At 35.2% G+C, this 21,763-nt stretch overlaps 1 protein-coding gene across 1 annotated transcript in view; it reads right to left on the bottom strand.

Moving 5' to 3' along the window:
• Nucleotides 1-21,763, bottom strand: part of Tsf1 (Transferrin 1) — a 101,006-nt gene that overhangs the window by 5,911 nt on the left and 73,332 nt on the right. The window contains exons 10-13 of the mRNA XM_069833826.1: nucleotides 21,093-21,263; nucleotides 19,731-19,859; nucleotides 14,859-14,989; nucleotides 8,975-9,118 (exon numbers count right to left, since the gene is read on the bottom strand). Coding sequence (XP_069689927.1) covers nucleotides 8,975-9,118; nucleotides 14,859-14,989; nucleotides 19,731-19,859; nucleotides 21,093-21,263 — 575 coding nt within the window. The remainder of the gene's footprint in view (nucleotides 1-8,974; nucleotides 9,119-14,858; nucleotides 14,990-19,730; nucleotides 19,860-21,092; nucleotides 21,264-21,763) is intronic.

The raw sequence follows: 21,763 nt of genomic DNA, 5'->3' as shown, positions 1-21,763 counted from the left end.
AGATGGTCGAGAAGTTGGTTGTTTAGTCGAGAGATTTGTCGTTTTGCAGTGTGGGTGGTTGTGCAGTAGAGAAGTTGGTGTCTAGTCAAGCAGTTGGTTGTTTAGTCGAGAGATTCACTGTTTTGTAGAGTGGTTGGTTGTGCAGTCGAGGGATTGACTTTTTATAGAGTGGATGGTTGTGCATTCGAGTAGAGAGGTTGGTGTCTAGTCGATTAGTTGTTGTTTAGTCGAGAGATTGACTTTTTATAGAGTGGATGGTTGTGCATTCGAGTAGAGAGGTTGGTGTCTAGTCGATTAGTTGTTGTTTAGTCGAGAGATTGACTGTTTTGTAGCGTGATTGGTTGTTTATTTAAGTAGGTTATTTTACGACGCTTTATCAACATAGGTTATTTAGCGTCTGAATGAGATGAAGATGATAATGCCGGTGAAATGAGTCCGGGTTCCAGCACCGAAAGTTACCCAGCATTTGCTCGTATTGGGTTGAGGGAAAACTCCGGAAAAAACCTCAACCAGATAACTTGCCCCGACCGGGAATCGAACCCGGGCCACCTGGTTTCGCGGCCAGAAGCGCTAGCCGTTACTCCACAGGCGTGGACTGGTTGCTTGTGCAGTCGAGTAGAGAGGTTAGTGTCTAGTCGTGTAGTTGGCTATTTTTTTAGAGTCGTTGGTATATACTCGAGAGGTTCGTTGTTTAGTCAAGTGGTTGGTATGTAATTGAATGGTTGGTTGTCTTGTCGAGAGATTGGTTGTTTACTGTAGTGGTTGATGTCTAGTAGACTGATTTGTTTTTTAGTTGAGCGGGTGGTTTAACAAGTGATTATTTGGATGAGTAATTGGCAGGTTAATTGACTATTAATACCTTAACATTTGGTCATTCAAACTTGCCTGTGTTGTGCTAGTCTGATAACGAGAAGAATTCCTTTTCTGGGATAGTTTATTAGCAAGGAAAATTTATTACGCATTATTATACTATTAGTGAGGATGAATAAAGGGGGTATGTAACACTTTTCATTAGTATAAATTTAGTAAAATTAAAAATTTGATTTCTACATATCCTGAACTAATTTTGCGCTGTAAATTGGTGTAGTGGATTAGACAATACTTTCAGATTTATAATCAATTTTTAGAATCCAAAATTATTCTCTGTTAAAGGTAATTATAATTATTAATTGAAGTGTGATTCAATTTGTGCAAGGAAAATTGGTTTCGTTGATATCTTCTACAATTTTTAATATTATTGTTAATATTTTCTTCACCTGACATAATTAGGAACATTAAATCCAGACGTTTGAGATAGGCAGGGAATGTAGCACGTATGGGCGAATCTAGAAATGCATATAGATTGCTAGGGAAGCCGGAGAGAAAAAGACCTTTGGGGAGGCCGAGACGTAGACGGAAGGATAATATTAAAATGGATTTGAGGGAGGTGGGACATGATGTTAGAGACTGGATTAATCTTGCACAGGATGGGGATCGATGGCGGGCTTATGTGAGGACGGCAATGAACCTCCGGGTTCCTTAAAAGCCATTTGTAAGTAAGTAAGTAAATGTTTCTTCGCCATTTTATTCATAATGAGTGTGTTAAAAAATTCCACCAATGAATATAACCTATAAATAATATTATTTTGCTACTTTTTGCCATGAGTTGTATTATTTTACATAAAGATTAATTAATGAAAAAATTTAAAACGATAAACAGTGCTAAAGGAAAGGTTTGTTATCCAGTATGAAATATATTTACATGAAAAATTTCATGGATTTATCTAAAAAATATATGGAAGTTATGAGAAAAACGTACTTTGAAAACGTAAATTACGGAAAATGAGGGATAAGCTTATCGAAGATGATAAGTTTTGTCCATATTTAAATGGCCAAGTCAACTGACAAAAGTCTCACGTTTCAGGTCACAAATCGAAAAGTATTACAGATATTTAAACATTTTTTTTTCACCATACTATTGAGGAAAGTCCTTACTTACTTACAAATGGATTTTAAGGAACCCGGAGGTTCATTGCCGCCCTCACATAAGTCTGCCATCGATCCCTATCCTCAGCAACATTAATCCAGTCTCTACCATCATATTCCACCTCCCTCAAATCCATTTTCATATTATCCTCCCATCTACGTCTCAGCCTCCCCAAAGGTCTTTTTCCCCTCCGGCCTCCCAAAAACACTCTGTATGCATTTATGGATTCGCCCATACGTGCTACATGCCCTGCCTATCTCAAACGTCTAGATATAATGTTCCTAATTATGTGAAGTGAAGAATGCAATGCGTGCAGTTCTACGTTGAAAAGTCCACTCAACAAAAATGAAAAATATTAATTTCTCGGCATCCGCCCCTTTAAATTTAGACGTATGCTGGAAACAGTCTGTAAGCTTTTATTGGAATCCATTCATTCAAGGGTTACATTATATGTTATGTCATAACTCTATGGCAGAGTATAGGCTATATGACTATTTTTTCGTGGCAAGCATGTGGGGTTGCCTGCATAGATTCCTGGATACACAGCGATCCTTAGCGCAGTCAGTGTGGATGAGTTAGCTGAAGTTAGGACAACAAATCAATACTGGTTGCAGTGTTGGGTAGTAATGACGCCCCTTAATCATGTTAAAGATTCTTATCTCTCTCTTGGCGGATGTGAACTCGCAAACCTCAGACCTAATGGCAAACATGGTTTTGAACACCGAGGTTTCTACCAAAACCGAAACATCTTCCTACCGAAGAAAAGTCAACTATGGAACATGAAGTCGCACAGAGAACTGTAGAGCGAGTGTTCAATTAGGCCGGTAGGAGGTACACCTAAGACCAACTGCATTCTCCAACAAGCCTCCAATTAGGGCGCCTTTGAACCACGGGTCGTAGTGCGCAGTAGAAATGTCAGGAATCCGAAAGCACTGCTTCATTAACCCCTGACATCGGCAATGCGATAATTGTCATTATACGTCCGAGCTCATTATCGCATGAGCACGTTCTGCGCCTTATTTGTGCACGTCATGTGACTACATATCACGCGAGGTTACGTCGTCTTCAGACCAAATATGTCTGATTGTAAAAGTCCCGTGTCTTTAGCAGTTGAAAATGTATTGGTGACAATATGACATACGATGTTCATCTATACTAATAATAAATCTGTAACCAAAATGTTTCTGGTAATTTTCGCTTTTTCAAAAATAATTGGTGTCAACATGTATAATGTCTCTCTGTCTGTCTCGATATTTGTTACCTTTTCACGCGATAATGGCTAAGCCGATTTATATGAAAATTGGAATATAAATTAAGTTTGTTCTAACTTAGATTTAGGCTATATGACACTTAAAATATTTTATATGAAAGGGGTTCTAAGTGAGCCTGAAATAAATAAATCGTAATATCTCGCTTATTATTGATTTTTATGAAAAATATTAATAACAAAAGTTTCTTTGAAAATGATCCCCGATAATTTGTATTCTGTTCAAAATTTTGATAGGACTGATATTTAACGAGATACACGAGTTTTAAAACAACAATACGTTTTATCATCGCCATCTCAGACTAATAGCTATAATGAAATCAAAACAAATGACTTCGTCTGTAAGGGGCCTTGCACAACAAACGGAACTTAATCATTTAATACTATTTTATACCTATATACTTATTGCATGATGGGAATATATAAAAAATGTTTATCAATATTAACGTACAGAGAATGTTTGTGTTTGTATGAAGTAATCTCAGAAGATATTTATCCGATTTGTATAATTATTATTTCACCATTTGAAAGTGTGGTTTCTAGATGGACATAATGCTATATGCTATTATGGTAACTCCTGAGTGAATCGAGGACAGATAAGATTAAAATAAATTCTTACGCACAGGAAACTTGATATCCTGTCGCAATATTATATTGCTTGATTATTTAACCTTTATTTGGTCCACATAAAATACTCTAATTTTATACATTTCAGTTTCTTTTTGTCCACTGAACATAACATGTATAAGTGTTTTTTCCTGGGACCAAAAATGCAGCACATATTGAGTAAAAATTATTATTTTACCGTTGAGCTCACTGGATCTGAGTTATTTTACAAAGTGTCACGAAATAGTGTTCCTATGCTCATAATTTACCCATATTGTCTCCTTGGTTCTTAAAATAATATTTATGTACCACATTCATTTTCATCTCAGAGAATTAACGAACAACGAGTGTGTATTGATTTAGTATGCAGTAATAGTACGTTAGCTTAGTATTCCATTATTTTATAATCGAAATATTAACTATGCTCATTTTAATTGAGTTAAAATAGGTAAAATGAATAAACTATGCAATAAATGCAATGCAAAAAATGAGGTAATGAGCCAAACGGATTATTTGTTCTGTTGTAAAAGTTGTTCCTCCAGAGATTCAAGAGCTCCCAGAACCAAATGAAGCCTTACTTATCGTAGTAGGGTAAAGTTGCCTAATTCCGTGATACTCCTAATTCCGTGATAGGTTTTTTCACTGAAGTCACGGGGTTGGGTATCTTGCTAGGAAGTTCGTCGATGTCTCAAAAGTTGGGGAAAGATGCACTCTTTCGAGAAAGATGTCTGGAGCTATGGTCGAACGGCAAAGCTTTGACTGACGTTCGATTTAAAAAAAGTATGACGGGATTAGGGGTATCACGGAAATATGCAACTTTACCCTACACCCGTTATCAGCACACTTTTTAAATAATAATATGAAACTTATAACACCTTATTACAAGTGGCATCATTTGATGCAAAAGAAATACTTAAAGTCAATTCTATGTCATCATTTAAAGTTCAAGCATAGGTTTATCATTTAATTGGAAATCTTCTTCCAGCTGTGAGTAAGAGCCCTCAGTTCTTACAAGTATATTTTATTTCAGACGCTTACCAATTGTCTATTAGGTCTAATATAATATCAATCTTAAAAGTAGAATTGACTGAACAACTCCAGAAGGTATTGCATTATAATAACAGTTAAATTCGTAGTTTTAAATAGAAGTTACTCGTACAAAATAATTCAGGAGCAAACGACTTATAACATACAAAAGCTATTATTCAATAAGTAATTACAAAACTGTATTTAGATTTAAGTCAATATTTATTTCTAACAAGTGCAGCAAAGCACTCAGGTATGGCTAATTTCTAATAAAATGGTAATACGGATTTATGTAATAAATTATAAAACGAATGAATTTTGGAACTTATGTAGGCTTGAGACTGATATATTTTTATTATTAGATTCCTTAGCCAAATATTTGAAATACATTCAACTCTGTCTATAGGCCTACCAATTTCGATAAAGGAATATTTTGAATTAATATTTTATTGATATGTCCTGTTAGTATTTAGATAAATAATTAAGAATTGGTAATATTTTCGTTTACGGAACGATTATATATGTTCTGCATACATTGCATCGGTTCTTGGACATATGACTACGTCTTCCCAATTTCCAATCCCAGGCATCTCCAAAAAAAAAAAAAAATGTAAAATTTAAATTATGTTTTATTTAACGACGCTCGCAACTATCGAGATTATATCAGCGTTCTCCGGTGTACCAGAATTTTGTCCCGCAGAAGTTCTTACATGCCAGTAAATCTGACATGAGTCTGTCGCATTTAAGCACACTTAAATGCCATCGACCTGGGCCGGGATCGAACCCGCAACGTCGCGCACAGAAGGCCAGCACTATACCGACCGCGCCACTCAGACCAACAGGCATCTCGATCCTTCCATAAATCATAGGGTATAATATTCATTCCCCTCCATTTCTTCATTATCCTATTCTACCAGTTCTTCTTGGCCTGACGAGTTTCTTCCTTTCAGGAGGTTCCAATCACATAGTTTCTTTGGAAGTCTTATAATGAGCATTCTTGTTTGGTTTACCTCCATTTCTTCGTTTTTTTTTTTTTTTTTCGTTTCTAACTCTCTCTATTCTTGATGTTCTGTCCGGCCGTCTCCAAAAATCCATTTCAGTTGCCAAAAGCTTTTTCTTTATTGTGTTTTTTTATTGGCCAAATTTCAGAGCCACATTCTATAAATTTTTTAACAATTCCATTGTAAAATGTTATGTTTTATTTAACGACGCTCGCAACTGCAGAAGTTATATCAGCGTCGCCGGATGTACCGGAATTTTGTCCCGCAGGAGTTCTTTTACATGCCAGTAAATCTACTGACATGAGCCTGTCGCATTTAAGCACACTTAAATGCCATCGACCTGGCCCGGGATCGAACTCGCAACCTTGGGCATAGAAGGCCAGCTCCATTGTAAATAAACTGTTATTTCCTTTTAGTTATGTCCTTATTTTACAAAACACTATTTAATAATGACAATAGCCTTTCTTTCTTTACATTTCTATTTTGACTTTCCATTTTAATTCCCCCGTTCTTATTAATTTTCAATCCTAAATTTACGAAAATGACTACCGAAAAAAATTCGTAAGCTATCAGTACCTGACAGCTAGTTAAATTTAACAACTTTGTCCTTTTCGTTCTTGTAATGTACTGGTAGGATATATAAAACTTGCATTATCGCATTCTAATAACGTAATCATGGTATCGATGTTGTACAGGGGTAGCGAGTTGCACTTGTATTCCGGGGCAGCGCTCAGGCTGGGTTGATTCCCGGTTGAGCTGGTTGCTTAGTTGGGTAATTTCAAAGATTTTTACCAACTGTAAGCAACTTTCAGATAATCCAATGGCAAATTCTCGGATTAATCTCGCCAAAATACCATCTCGCTTTCACCAATTTCATCGAAATTACTATACGAATAGATAACCGCGCAATTAATACAGCTTGATGTAGTATCGTTAAATATATAACGGATAAAAAATAATCCTAATAATGTGTAATATGTACACGATTCAACACAGGTCAGCTCTACAAATTTACAATCGAACTCGAACGAAAAGAAGATTAGGAGCACCTCTGAAACGTTTAATGCACCATATTTATTTGGAAAGGATTAACTACCAGTACCTAACATTTTTTTAAGGATTATGATCACTATTTCACTCGTGTTCCTACCTATTCAGGAATGAGGTATAAGAATCCGTTCAATTTCAACCAATTCAAGCTATCTATGATTGCAATATTATAGTTATAAATCATCAATTTTATTTGATTCACAATTCTTTCCTCCTACGTAGACAATTTACGAAATGAGAAATTCAATGCTTGTACGTTTAATTAAGACTTTCCATATCATTTCAATAACAGTGTCCTTCAGTAATATAGAGTTCCCCATATTTGACATTACTAGACGTAGGGCTACAGAAACATTGCCTCCCACAATGCGCCGGTCGCACACATCAAAGTTCAAACGCTTCTATAGGGGCGTTGCTTACGTGCAGTTCATCTCAGTTTATTATGAGCTAATGAAGGGATTACTCATCTGTGCGTAGTGTAGTGCAAGCTATTGTTTTTTTTTTCTAATCGCTTGAGAACACTGAAGGGATTACTTATTCGTGTAGTTAATGCAAACGATTCCTTTTTCTTCTTATGTTTTAATTGATTGAGTATGATGCATATGGTGTACAGCATATTGTAGCGATTTTTTATGTTTCAGTTAAGAAAAAATGGCACACAATATCCGGCAAGTCATTTCGAACATTTTACAAAAACAGAAAAATGAATATTTCAAAACAATCTTCGGAGCAGTGGCGTATACTGGTTAAAGGGTTTGGGCTACCGCTGACCCTATTATTATACAAAATATATCTAACAATTACTTTAATTTTAATTACTATGGTAAAACTAATAATACAAAATTATTACATTATGTTATATTATAAACTTTTTCTTTTGTAATTTCCTTGGGCTACCGCCGGTAGCCCCGGTAGCCCGCAAAATACGCCCCTGCTTCGGAGATGTCAATAATATATAGGCAGCACGAAAACACTTTAAACATCTCTTGTGGCACAGGTAAGATGCATTATTTCGTATTCTTTTTTTATATTTATATCAATATTTCCCAGCTGAACAGGCAGAACTATCCGAAGTGTATAACAGAAAATTCCGCTGAACTTGCTGTGTGAGGGAACAGTCATATATAGAATATGTGAACCTATTTGCTTCATGACTCAGGTAACATTTCTTACTTATTTTAAATCTTAAAATTAAAATTTCTTGCTGAAACACATTTAGGCCTATATCCCACTCAGAACTAACAACTTAAATTTGTTATTCGGAGACAGAATTCGTAAGGCATTTGTTGGCCTAAAACCGTAGCAATCCGTATAATGAATGAGGCATGTCTGTTCCTGATTCTAATTCAAGAAAATATCCATAGGTAAATATACTTATATTCATATATGTGGCATCGCCGTCCTCATTCAATAACCAATGACTATAAGTAGTCATACTGTAGATATCTATTATTGGAGAAAAATTCGTTCCGGCATCGGGAATCGAACCCAGGACCTCTCAGCTGAGCGCTCTTTGCATCTGAGCTATATCGGGACCCGATTCACGGCGCTGGCCGAACTCTTCTGTTGTATCATCAATAGTCTACTACCTGCATTTCAGACATACAAGCCATGTATGCAGGAGCATGTATATATATTCGGGTCCCGGTATAGCTCAGATGGAAAGGGCGTTCAGAGCGCAGAGCTGAGAGGTCCTGGGTTCGATAACGGTGCCGTAACGAATTTTTCTCCAATAATAGGTATCAATCGGTAAGATTATGTTTACTTCCACTAAAAGGTTACCGTCCATTGTTCGTTCTGTGTTAAAAAGCGATGGTCTCCTATTCATTTATGATTGTAATTTTGGTTCCAAATGTTGCTTTAAATTCCTTACAGAAGTGAGAATGGAACGAACCTAATTACTTATCTAAAGTAAGTTTATTATTATTATTATTATTATTATTATTATTATTATTATTATTATTATTATTATTATTGTGTAATTCACTTTGTTCAATTAAAAACTAATTGACTCAAACTCTTTCCAGACTATATGTACACATATACAGATGATGTTACCTTGAAGAGCAAGTCCTTTGTTCCATCGAAGTCACCGAACAGCTTGAAGAGGTCGGGTCGCCGACTGTACAAGTCTCCGGCCGCCAGCACTGCGTGTCGAATTTCGTTAAGTACATTGTCCGATTTGTCGTTACTTGTGACCACCTGCAAAGAAAACAATGTCAAATACGCTTTCCATTTGCGTGATTAAACAGACAAACGATAGAAAATAAACCCAAAGCAAATTGCGAGATATTTCTAGAATCTACTTAGTCATACGATAATAACAATGTTTTATCGGATGAAAGTGTATTGAACTTCAAAGAGTCGCTGGATGAGACTGCAATGATATTGGCTGACTATACGCTCATCGGACGGAAATGCTTTTAAATATACCGGTAATGGACTGATCAAGTCAAAGAACACGCTCCGAGAATAGGCGTAGGTCTTCTGCTTAATTATTTGTACGTCGTAGCTATTGCTATTGCAACTGGAAATATTTTAAATATCGGTATTGCAGCTGCAGCCGTACTTATCTTTATTTCTGTCGTTACTGTTGTAGTAATCCTTGTTATTATTATTATTATTATTATTATTATTATTATTATTATTATTATTATTATTATTACTGTTGTTGTGAAATTCGATGTTGTAGTTGTTATTATAATATTACTGACATCGATACTGTAATCTGTCTTATTTCTGATAATGTTGCATTCTTTAGTTATATAGTTAGTTATATATAGGTAGTTGGGTGTGGAACCATCTATACCGAATTATACATGATTCCACACCCAACTACCTTGCCTCTCGGTTTACTCTCCTAGCTTCACATCATAATCGAAATAATTCTCACAGCACAATCTGTTGCTATCAATACCACGTCATCAGACATCTCTGTACTCAAGTTCTTTCTCAATAGCCATGGCCCGCTCATGGAATTCGCTGCTGCTCGAAATCAGGGGTAGTCTTAGTCCTCAGTTGTTTAGATATATTTTAAATGCAAATATGCAATTAGTTTTTTAGGTATCATTTTTATTTATTATTAATATTATTATTATTATTATTATTATTATTATTATTATTATTATTATTATTCCTTTAAGAAGACTGCTAGATGGGGCCGAAACAGGTCTACAGAGGCCTAATTCGTGAAGGATGATGATGATGATGATGATGATTATTATTATTATTATTATTATTATTATTATTATTATTATTATTATTATTTTACACAGTCATTACTTTATTTTTCCATTAACACTTATATCTAGGTAATTGTCATTGTCTCAATGTAACACGTGCTGTGCTGATCATACTAATTCTACTATTCCTTTAGTTGTGAGATTATATTAATATGTATTAATTCTTTTTTTTAAGTTAATACTGTATACTAGATGTATTTTCCTGTTTGTGATTATGTATTCAGTCTCTTTTTTATTATATATATATATATATTTTATTATTGTTATTTTAAAGTTAATACTTATTGTGTATATGTATTCAATCTCTCTTTTTTACTTAATTATGTTTATTATTATTTTTAAGTTCATATTTGTATACCGGTATGTATTTTTTTGTATGTGATTTGATCCTGGTTGAGTGGAAGAGAAGGCCTGATGGCCTTAACTCTGCCAGGGAAAATAAAACTATTATTATTATTATTATTATTATTATTATTATTATCATTATCATTATCATTATCATTATCATTATTATTATCATCATTATCATTATCGTTATCATTATCATTATTATTATTATTATTATTATTATTATTATTATTATTATTATTATTATTATTATTAGTTATCGTCATTCATTACTGATGTAGTCGTTATTGCGTTATTATTGTCGTTATCTTTGTAGTTTGTAGTCGTTATATTTATTATCGTTATTAAGATAGTAGTTATTATTGTTACCGTTATTGTATTATTTATGTAGTCATTGTTTTTATCGTTAAAGTTGTTGTTGTAGTCGATATTGATGTTATCGTTGTTTGCTTTATCAACTGCTATGAATATCTAGCGTCTGAGTGAGATGAAGGTGATAACGCCAGTGAAATGAGTCCGGGGCTCAGCGCCGAAATTTACCCAGTATTTGCTCTTAATGGATTGAGGGAAAAACCCGAAAAAAAACCTCAACCAGGTAACTTGTCCCAACCAGGATTAGAACCCGAGCCCGCTCGTTTCACTGTCAGGCATGCTAACCGTTACTACACAGCGGTGGACTGTTTTCGTTGTACTATTGTTGTTAACGTTATTATTGTTGGTTTTGTAGTCATTATTCTTCTTATTACCGCTCTTATAGTCATTATTATTATCGTTATTGTTTTAATCATAATATAGTTGTAGTCGATATTAATGTTAACGTTATTACCATCAGTGTTGCAGTCGTTATTCTTGTTATCGTTGCCATTGTTGATATAGTCGCTGTTTTTGTTATAGTTATTATCGTTGTAATCGTTCTTATTTTTATCGTTATTATCGTAATTGATTTTGTAGTCGTTATTGTATTTATCGTTTTTATTTATTATTTTTCTAGTCGACATTCATGATTTTGTTTTTACCGTCAATGCTGTAGTCAATATTATTATCATCGTTGTTGATGTAGTCATTATTGATATCTTAATTATCGTCATTTTGTTACCGTTATTATCCGTCCTTATAGTCATTATTATTACTGTTATTATTGTCGTTATCTTTATTATCGTAATTTTATTGCAGTCGCTTCTGTTAAAGTTATCGTTATTTTTGTAGATGTTATTCATGTTACAGCTATTATCTCCATAGTTGTAGTCGTTATAAAATGTTAATGCTATTATCGTCATTTTTGTTGCAGACTATTTTGTTATCGTTATTACCATAGTAGCGTTTTTTTATATTATCGCTACAGTTACTATTGTTCTTATGGTTATCTTCGCTGATATTGTTTATATAATTGTCATTGTTGTTAATCGCTATTACTGTCATTGTTCCTATCATTGTAGTCATTACTGTCGTTGTAGTCGATTCTCATTATTATCCTGACTGTGTAGTCTTTATTACTGATATCATTATTGTCATTATGTGATAACTTTATTATTGTCGTTATTTTTGTCAGTGTTGTACACCTAAATTGTTACTCTTATCATCGTCATTGTTGTTGTCGTTATTATTGTTATCTTTATTTGCTGTTGCAGTTGCCATTAAAATTGATTTTATTTCTCCTACTGTTATGCTGTTAGACATATTTGTTTTCATCGTATGGGTTCAACAGGTAGGAATGTGAAACTCAATAGGCTGATACAAAAAGTCGCTTCACATAGTTTTCGAAAAGCAAGCAACATAGTGCAATTTGTATTTGAACAGCGTTTGGTCATGAAGTTTAAGATTAAATTAGTATACTCATGTTTGTGTGTCTATGTTTGAATTAGTGATGTGTCATTAAGGATTTATATGTAAATACATATTTACTTATAAAGCTAATATAATTTATATTTTGCATTATCTTTATGTTTCACAATGTGTAGGGTTGAAAAATCCTACTTTTATTTTCCATATTTTTCCATATTTTAGAGTTTAGTACATATTTTCGTTAATTTCCATATATTTTCCATATTTCATATAAAACAGTCCATATTATATTAGGTTTAACAATAAAACAAAACAAAATTCCATTAACTTTTAAAAATACATTTCAACAATAGAGATTTAAACACATGTTCAGTAATCCCTTTAACATCAGAGTTATTTGAAAATTAGCAGTCCTATCAACAATGGGAAAGTAAGTTACAAAACTGTATTAATTTAATTTAAAATTTTTAACAGACTTCAGTTGTGCAGCTCAACAGTTAAATGCCAGTCAGAGTACACATAGGTTCAGTTTTGTAAATCATACTATAAAGACGGTAAATATGCCAAAAGTACGTCATTCAGTCAATTTAAAATCAAAACTAACAAGTTACATTTCAGAATTTAAAGAAGATGGTTTATCAACTGACAATAAAATATTATTTTGTAATTTGTGTCAGTGTGCAGTATCATCTACACAAAAGTTCCTGGTGCAACAACACATTACAACTAGTAAACATCAGGCCAACAAACAACTAAATTCCAAGCAGAGACAATTGTTTTTAACACAACCAACAACATCGAATGTAAGATCTGAGTTTAACATCGACCTGTGCCGTTCTCTCATCTCTGCTGATATTCCTCTCTACAAACTAAAGAATAAGGTCTTCAGGGAATTCCTTGAAAAATATACTCAACATACAATCCCGGATGAGTCAACACTTAGGAAGACGTATGCTCCATCCATCTACGATGAGACAATACAGAAGATAAGAGATGAAATTAAAGATAGTTCAATTTGGGTTTCCATTGATGAGACTCCCGACAAAGAAGGTAGACTTGTTGGTAATGTAGTTATCGGTTTGTTAAGTGAACAATATTCTGAACGAATTCTTTTACATTGTGATGTTCTAGAAAAGTGCAATAACAAAACTATAGTTAAACTGTTCAACGAAGCTATGGGTATCCTGTGGCCAAAGGGTATTATGTACGATAATGTGTTATTCTTTATTAGCGATGCTGCCCCTTATATGGTCAAAGCTGGACAAGCATTATCTGTTGTATATCCTAAATTGACTCATTTTACTTGTGTGGCGCATGCATTTCATCGTGTGGCAGAAGTGGTCAGAGACAATTTCCCTAAAGTAGATTTGTTGATTTCATCAGTGAAAAAAGTATTTCTCAAAGCTCCCAGTAGAGTTAACGTGTTGAAAGAAATGTACCCTGAAATTCCATTGCCACCAAAGCCAATTTTAACTAGATGGGGTACATGGCTAGAAGCAGTTGAATATTACGCCGAACATATAGACTCTATTAACAATGTTCTCCTTGCATTGGACTCTGAAGATGCAGTCTCAATTGATACTGCGAAAACAGTTACCTGTGACATAAGTGTGAAGAATGACTTAGCTCACATTCAGCATACATTTTCATGCATCATAAAAACGCTCAAAAGTCTCCAAAATAGGCACCTTTCACTATCTGAAAGTTTTGAAATTATAAATAGTACTGTGGAACAACTGAATCGTGGTAGAGGTAAAGTTGCAGATGCAGTAAGAGCTAAGGTGGACACTGTACTTTCAAAAAACCCTGGATATGAAGAACTACAAAAGGTTGTTGCTGTGATGAGTGGTGAATCAACAGTGAAGATTAACTTGGACTTATCCCCAGCAGACATTGTGAAATTGAATTATGTACCAGTTACTTCTTGTGACGTCGAACGCTCTTTTAGTCAGTATAAATCTATCCTCAGAGACAATAGAAGAAGATTCACTTTTCAGCACTTGAAAGAAATGTTTGTAACCTATTGTTATGGTAACAGACAATAAAAATTGTGTTTTGTTGAAACTACATTGGAAGATAAGGTACGTCCATTATATTTTTTGTTTAGTTTGATTAAAATGTACCAATATTTAACGTACATAGTCATTTTTTTATAATTTTAAGTCCATATTTAATTCCATATTTTGGTAAAAATCCATATTTAATTCCATATTTTGGTAAAAATAACTACATATATATTTACATATTTCATATATTTTTAGTCCATATAAATCCGTTCCCTGGTCATTACATAATATTACGTGTTCGATTACAAATTTATTTTACAAAATAAGTCGTTTGAAAATAACTGCCGCCATTGTTATCGTCGTCGCTATTTTTTGCTATAAAGCCGCATTCGTCCTTATCCGTAGTCTATTATCTTGGTGTATATCGTTCTTTCTACTGTTTTCGTTACTTATACAGTATATAATACTTTCAATGTTATAGCTATGGTTAGGTTTATTAGTGGCTAGAAGTAGTTGATGACGTAATGATTAGGATGATGTTTTAACTAGAGGCATTCTCCTCACCATGTGCGGGGGCACCTCAGCTAGGTGACAGCGGCTGTATTGCTCCACAGGGGCACGACCGCCATTGGGACACAGCAGTTCGAAGTCGCTGGAGTGAAGATCGGCAGCCCATGCCGCTGTATTGTTACCATCTGTAAACAAAAGCCATTACATTTACTTCTCTCATACTCTCAGTGCTATGTTGCAGTTTGCATTTCCAACTTTCCTATTAATACTTGTGAATATATAGTGTTGATATGAAACCTCCACGGCTAAAGCAGGTGCAAAAATGGCTAGTTATTGAATATTATTATTATTATTATTATTATTATTATTATTATTATTATTATTATTATTATTACAATAAAAACGAAATATTTTTATTAAAATTTACATTCTGAATTGGGCGTAATTCTCCACATAAATTTCATTTTACGTCGAAATTGAAGCATCAGGGACATAATGGGACACCAAGTTTGAAATTCCAAAGACTCCCAAGTAAATAAAGATGCTGCCAGTAATTGTTTCCCTAGGGTAGTTTTACTCTTTTTGCCATTGTTATTAGACTAATGTTCTATACGAGTGTTGCTATAACCAGTATAACAGTAGCGGCCGGTGATCGAAATCCTCGGTGAGGCCAGATGCAACTAGTTTAAGTGCCTCCGATAGGAAATGTTTATTTATGATATTAATTATTGTTATATTATTAATATCATGATTACTGTATTATTATTAATATTAGTATTATTATTAGTCTATTATTATTAGCCTACTATTGATGAAAAATAATGTCACTCACCAAATAAGCTGTTATGCTGTGAGTTTCAGTGACTGTTTCAGTGTGATGAAGCAACCCACATTATGTGTTGAAAATCCCCTCCTTTCTGTTCTTTTTATTTTTTTTCCCTTGACAGCAACGAACAAGGCCAACAGAGAAGTTTATTTTACACCACATTACCACTTAACCATTTATGTTGCCCATACCAGGATGCAATAGAAACTCGCGTTTCAAGATTATCTGTCAGAAAAATTGTCAGCGATGTCGTAGGTATCTCGGTAGACTCTCTCTTTATTTAAAACTTCCTTTCTTTCAATATTATTTCTTCTTGAAAAAAGGACACTTTAACAATGAATTAACTACACCAGCATTATTTCTCGCATTTGTTTCTGTTTATATTTTCCCGAAATACATAACAACATTGGCCCAGATTCACTACTTTACTACGAATTACAATAGTACAACACCCTCGCTTAAGTCATAAACTGAGACATAAGGGGAGGGAATAGTGTGCGTCTCTGCCTGCCAAAGAGCTGGAATTTGTGTTATTTATGACCTATTTAGGAAAACAAGTCACCATTGCTATTCCCACCCCACTCTACCCTTGAGTTCGGCCCATGGATGTGAGGAGTGAAACCTGACCAGGCCACGAGGCCAGACGAATTGTGCCTCGGCTACAACGTTTTAAGCGCAAGCTCACACCCAGCGAAAATACAGGAAATTCAGAAGACAGACCCGGCACGAACGATTCAGGCCTCAGGAACAAATTTTACTGCAAAACAGGTCTATATACATCACAAGCCAAACCCTGCACGAGCGATTCTGGCCTCAGGAGTAAATTTTACTGCAAAACAGGTCTATATACATCACAAAGTTTTAAAATGCTTCTACAGCGATTCTTCATTCAAATAACTAATACATTATATAAAAACACAAAATTTGATTTCTGTTAAGCCAAATGACTGAGGCCCGGCCTCACTTGCCTCAGTCAATCAGCCGCCACTGCAGTATAACCCATTAAATCGAAGTAATTTTCACAGACGCCTAGAGGTGCAAAATACTAACATTGCAGTGTTTTCAGCATGAGGAGGTGAGTGATCAAAACCACGCAACAAATTATCTGCTTTGAAAAAAATAAAAGAAGACACTACAGAGATTATAGAAATTCAGGAAATAACCTCGACTGTCACGTCGATAGCAATTAGGCACTTAGCACTGTTTGGAAGACCGAATGCATTCGACGCATAATCGTATATTCGTGTTTTGAAACTGAGGCATAGTTTCCAATAATTAATTTTTATTTGTGAAACATTCACCATGGAGAATATGTTGCAAAAAATTCCGCTGGAAGTTCTCTTGTGAAATATAAGTTATTGAAAGTTTCTCTAAAAATTGAAAAAAAAAATCTGAGAATAATATGCAATCAGTGCTCATAATCTATTTTTAAATAGACAAACTTGGAAAACACGATACCAATTTTCCATACTGATGGATAAAAATAATGATACAAAATTACGTATACATTTGTAATAGTGCCTCCATTGTATATTGCCAATCATTCATTAAACAGTTTGCGAGGCTTTCGTAAATCCCCGATCTGAACATGTGATTTTCGTCTAATGGAAAGCTTTAAGCTAAATTGTATTACAATTTTTTAATTTCATTTTTTGTCAAAACTTGTAAAAATATAGGCTATATGAGGAAACTGTTTTACTAATTTTATGTAGATGAATAATGTGTAAAAATTGTTTAATATAAACTAATCACAGCCAGTGGCGCCAACGTATTCAGGCCAGTGGGGTCCGAGCCCACCCAATAATTTGTCGTGTCATTAATATTTATGAGATTCATTTATTTTAACTTATAACTCAAGTGTTGAGCCCACCCAATGTTTTCCAAAAGTTGGCGCCACTGGTCACAGCCGTGATACTTTTAAGTATTTATAGCTATATATATATATATATATATATATATATATATATATATATATATATATATATATATCACATCGTTACTACTATATATTTACTGAAGAGGCGTAAGAGTCGGTGTGCAATGAAAATATAGCCTACGTGCTGAATTATTTTTAGTTATTGATATATGTTTTAAATTAACCTCTACAGCAGACATATGTTAAAAAAGATTACACCGAGAATTAAATAAAGACATAGATTAAATAATTCGAAAGGCAAAGCCACGGAATACTGGAAGAAATATTGTTGTTGCCTAGCTCACGTTGTACCTAAATACAGTGTGTCCCAAATTGATGTATACACTCTTTGAAATACTATTTCACAGGAAAGAAATCAGATAGAAATGCGATTTTTACGGTTTATGATTCAGAAGGCAGTGGAAAGCATGTAAACATGTTCATCTGTTTAAAAACAAACATGACGGTGCAATTACGTTCGATGAACGTAAGCGGATACTGAAATGTTATTGGAAAGTGGAGAATGTTGTTGAAATTCAACGAGGCTGGATGGTTGAATTTCGAACACAACCACCAACAAGGTTAACTATCACAAGAATTCGAGGTAAGCTTGAAGTCGACGGATCGGTGCAAGATGTGTTGAAAAGGCGGTGCAGAAGAAAGAGTAGTTCCACCGATAACGACAGTGTTGATGCAGTCATGCAGGCTTTTGCACAATCCCCAAAGAAGTCAATGAGGCAATGTTCTCGTGAGATTGGTATCAGCAAATCCAGTGTTCATCGAATTTTGCAACCTCAAAAATGGAAGCCTTACATTCCGAGACTTGTCCACGCACTAAATGAGGACGACCCAGATAGGCGACTGGAATTTTGTGAGTGGTTCTTGAACACGTATGATGAAAGGGAGGATTTCCAAGACTTAATTGTTTGGTCAGATGAAGCCACATTTAAACTTAATGGCACAATTGTGTACGCTGGGCTAACGAAAACCCACACATCTTTCAAGAAAAGGCCGTCAATCTTTCAGGAGTAACAGTATGGTGTGGTCTGTCTTCTAGAGGAACAATTGGGCCGTACTTTTTCGAAGGGACTGTCACGGGTGAGAAATACGTGCAAATGTTGCAAACCACGATTCAACGTCTTAATGACCTTCTCTGAGAATGAAAATGGGTTTTACTTTCAACCAGACAGGGCTCCAGCTCACTTTCATGTCAATGTGAGGAATTTTTTCGATCGCACACTCAATCAGAGATGGATAGAACGAAGAGGAAATTCTGCGGAGTTCCCGCCTCGACCTCCGGATTTAACCCCTTCAGAATTCTAACTATGAGGAGCTCTAAAGGACACAGTTTACGCCACAAAACCACAAACACTGGAGGAACTGAGAGTTCAGATTGAACATGCCTGTAATGATATTCCATAGCAACAATCCAGTTGGTATGTCGCTCTGTTTTACGTCGTTGTTGGGAGTGTACTGTGGCGGAAGGGGACCATTTTGAAAATGTACGGGCTTAAGGAATACAAAACCGCAAAAATCGTATTTCTGTCTCATCTCGTTGCTGAGAAATAGTGTTTCAGAATTTGAATATATCAATTTGGGACACTCTGTATAGTAGTTAAACTACTATATGTTCATGAGATTACATTTCTCTAATGCATCTATTATATTAGCCGGATTTTTTCAAAGTTTTTCTTCTATGTAGCTGACGCAGTTCAAAATGTGTTGAGGAAAAGCTTCATGTACGTCAATTTGAACAATATTGTGAGGAAGGTGGTTATTAATTAACGAGGGAAACTCCATCTCAACAGATTGTAACATTTTAAAACACTAAAGTACGAGTATTAACACGCGAAAATCAAATAGGTATGAACAAAAATGATTACTGTAAAAACGATGTGAAACATAACGGCCAAAATCTTATAAGAGATGCATTTTAAAGAACATGAAAAAATTGAAGCCCGATGCCAAACCAAGAATTAAAATGCTCTACAGATGCGAGAGACACCAAAAGAAAAGTACAGCAGAAAATACCGGAAGAAAGAAAAATCGAACACAGTTTTCTTCAGTGAGAGCTCATCAGTTAAACTGGGCTTACAATCAGTATCTTTGAGTAAAATAATGTTTTGCTCACAGGTAACCGAATTAATTAGCGCCGATGTGTGAAGTGTCACGTTTCCACACGCACCTGTGTTCTCGGCGACGGTAGTGTGTTTCACAAAGGCGACGTCTCCAGCACCGGACGCCAGGCACCGGAAAGCGCCTGTGTAGCCGAAGAAAGACTCGTTGTTGCTGGCGGAGCATGCGTATGTGCGATCTGGAAGCAGAGAAATATTACAAATTTAAAGTTCATTGAGGTAGTTGCTGGATTCCTCCCGCCAACAATTTGAAATTATTGTTCCTTGAGTATAGATATCAATTCTCAAATACCTGCCAGGATCGACAGTTAGTACTTGAATTGTGGCTGGTTTGTGGTTTGCAAGAAAACTGTGTTATTTTATTAAATATCTGAAAAACATAAATTGCTTTGATTGATCTGAAAATCATAAATTACTTTGCTGGAGCTCTCTGGGTAAAGAGTATCCGGAGCAACATCAAATGCACAGTCGTGCAGCAGGCAGAGAGGGATAGAGCATACCCACCAGCAGCTACGGTGCAACATAGTGTAGTCTCTTATCCGCGGGTAAGAGACGCTAGTCCGAGCGTGCTCTGTACTGACGACCGCTGATCTACAAGATGATGACGATTTCAATACCTCTATTCCAGGCCTGGGAATTATTAACTCGATTGTATCACTACAGACCCCAACCCTTCTTCTTTTTTTTTCTTCTCTTTTTTTTATTATCTTGATATATACTACATCATTTGTATTTGTATGCCATTTAGTACGACTTTGCTAATCAACATTTTATGTCTTGTAACCCACATGTATTCTCCTTTTAGTATATTAATTGTATAATATATCTCAAGTGAATTAATCGTCGAATTTATCTCGAGCATTTTAGGTCTTATAAATTGTGTATGTGTATGTGTGTGTGTGAGTGTGTATATTCCCCTTATGTTATGTAACTGATTTAGATTATGTGTAATTTTCTACTTTATTTTATAGATTATGTAACCGATCTTGACTATTCGTAATTTTATATTATGTAACTGATCTTGACTATTGTAATTTTCTACTATATTTTATGTAATTTCTAAGGTATTTTCTTTTGTGTTGTTTTATAATCTAATTTTGTATTTCACGTATATTATTGAAACCTGGTTGAGTGGAAGAGAAGGCCTCATGGCCTTAACTCTGCCAGGCAAAATAAAACTACTGCTGCTGCTGCTACTGCTACTGCTACTGCTACTGCTACTACTACTACTACTACTACTACTACTACTACTTAACTCCCCATTCCACCCTTCCCCGACTGAGACAGTAATGTTTTGGTGCTGTTGAGCAGGCAGAAAAGTCAGAATTATCTCAGGAATATATTCCATACGTTTCAGTATAACTCAGTGAATCACTCTTTGCAGGATGAGGAAATACCAAAGAGTAACTCACCTCCAGTATCCAGGTTCCCGGCGCAAAGACTACATAGTAACTCGGGACCATGTGGGACGCCGGGAACGCAACTGCCGCCAGAGAAGAACGTGGAAACCGCTTCTGAGTAGGGACAGGAAGTCCTGCTGATGAGGGACTGGTTCAGCAGCAAATACAGCGGCACGTTCCAGCCTGTGAGAGAACAAGTTCATTAGTTAGCTGTCAACTTGTGTTACAGCAACACAGAGAATATACTATTAATACTCGGCCACTACCAACAGATCCAATAGAAATAATGAAAGGAAATACTAGTAGAATAAAAATTCTTCACCATTTTTGAGTAGACTTAGGTTAGTTTATATTTTAATAACGTTATTGCAAGTTAAATAAAGGTAAATGAAGTGTAGGTTCAGACATACAGAGCGTTCGAGCCAAGATGTTCCCTACTACCGCAGATACTGGTTGGCGGGCGGGGATGATGCGAGTCCCGGCGTTATGCCTCTCGCTAGTACGGCAGATTCCCACAGCGTCTCTGTTGTGCTCGTTTGTGTTGTGTTGTACAGTACAGAACAACTCATTTTAATATGCAAGACTTTCGTGAAATATACGTAGAGACTGTGTTGCCGAAAATTCAGACGTCGTTTCCCCGATGGTCCTGTGCCTAATAAGAAAACAATATACAGACTCATAAA

Source organism: Periplaneta americana, chromosome 8, assembly GCF_040183065.1.
Source record: "Periplaneta americana isolate PAMFEO1 chromosome 8, P.americana_PAMFEO1_priV1, whole genome shotgun sequence".
Classification (NCBI taxonomy): Eukaryota; Metazoa; Arthropoda; class Insecta; order Blattodea; family Blattidae; genus Periplaneta; species Periplaneta americana.
The sequence above is the reverse complement of the archived record's forward strand: the minus strand, read 5'-3'. Positions and strand labels throughout refer to the sequence as shown.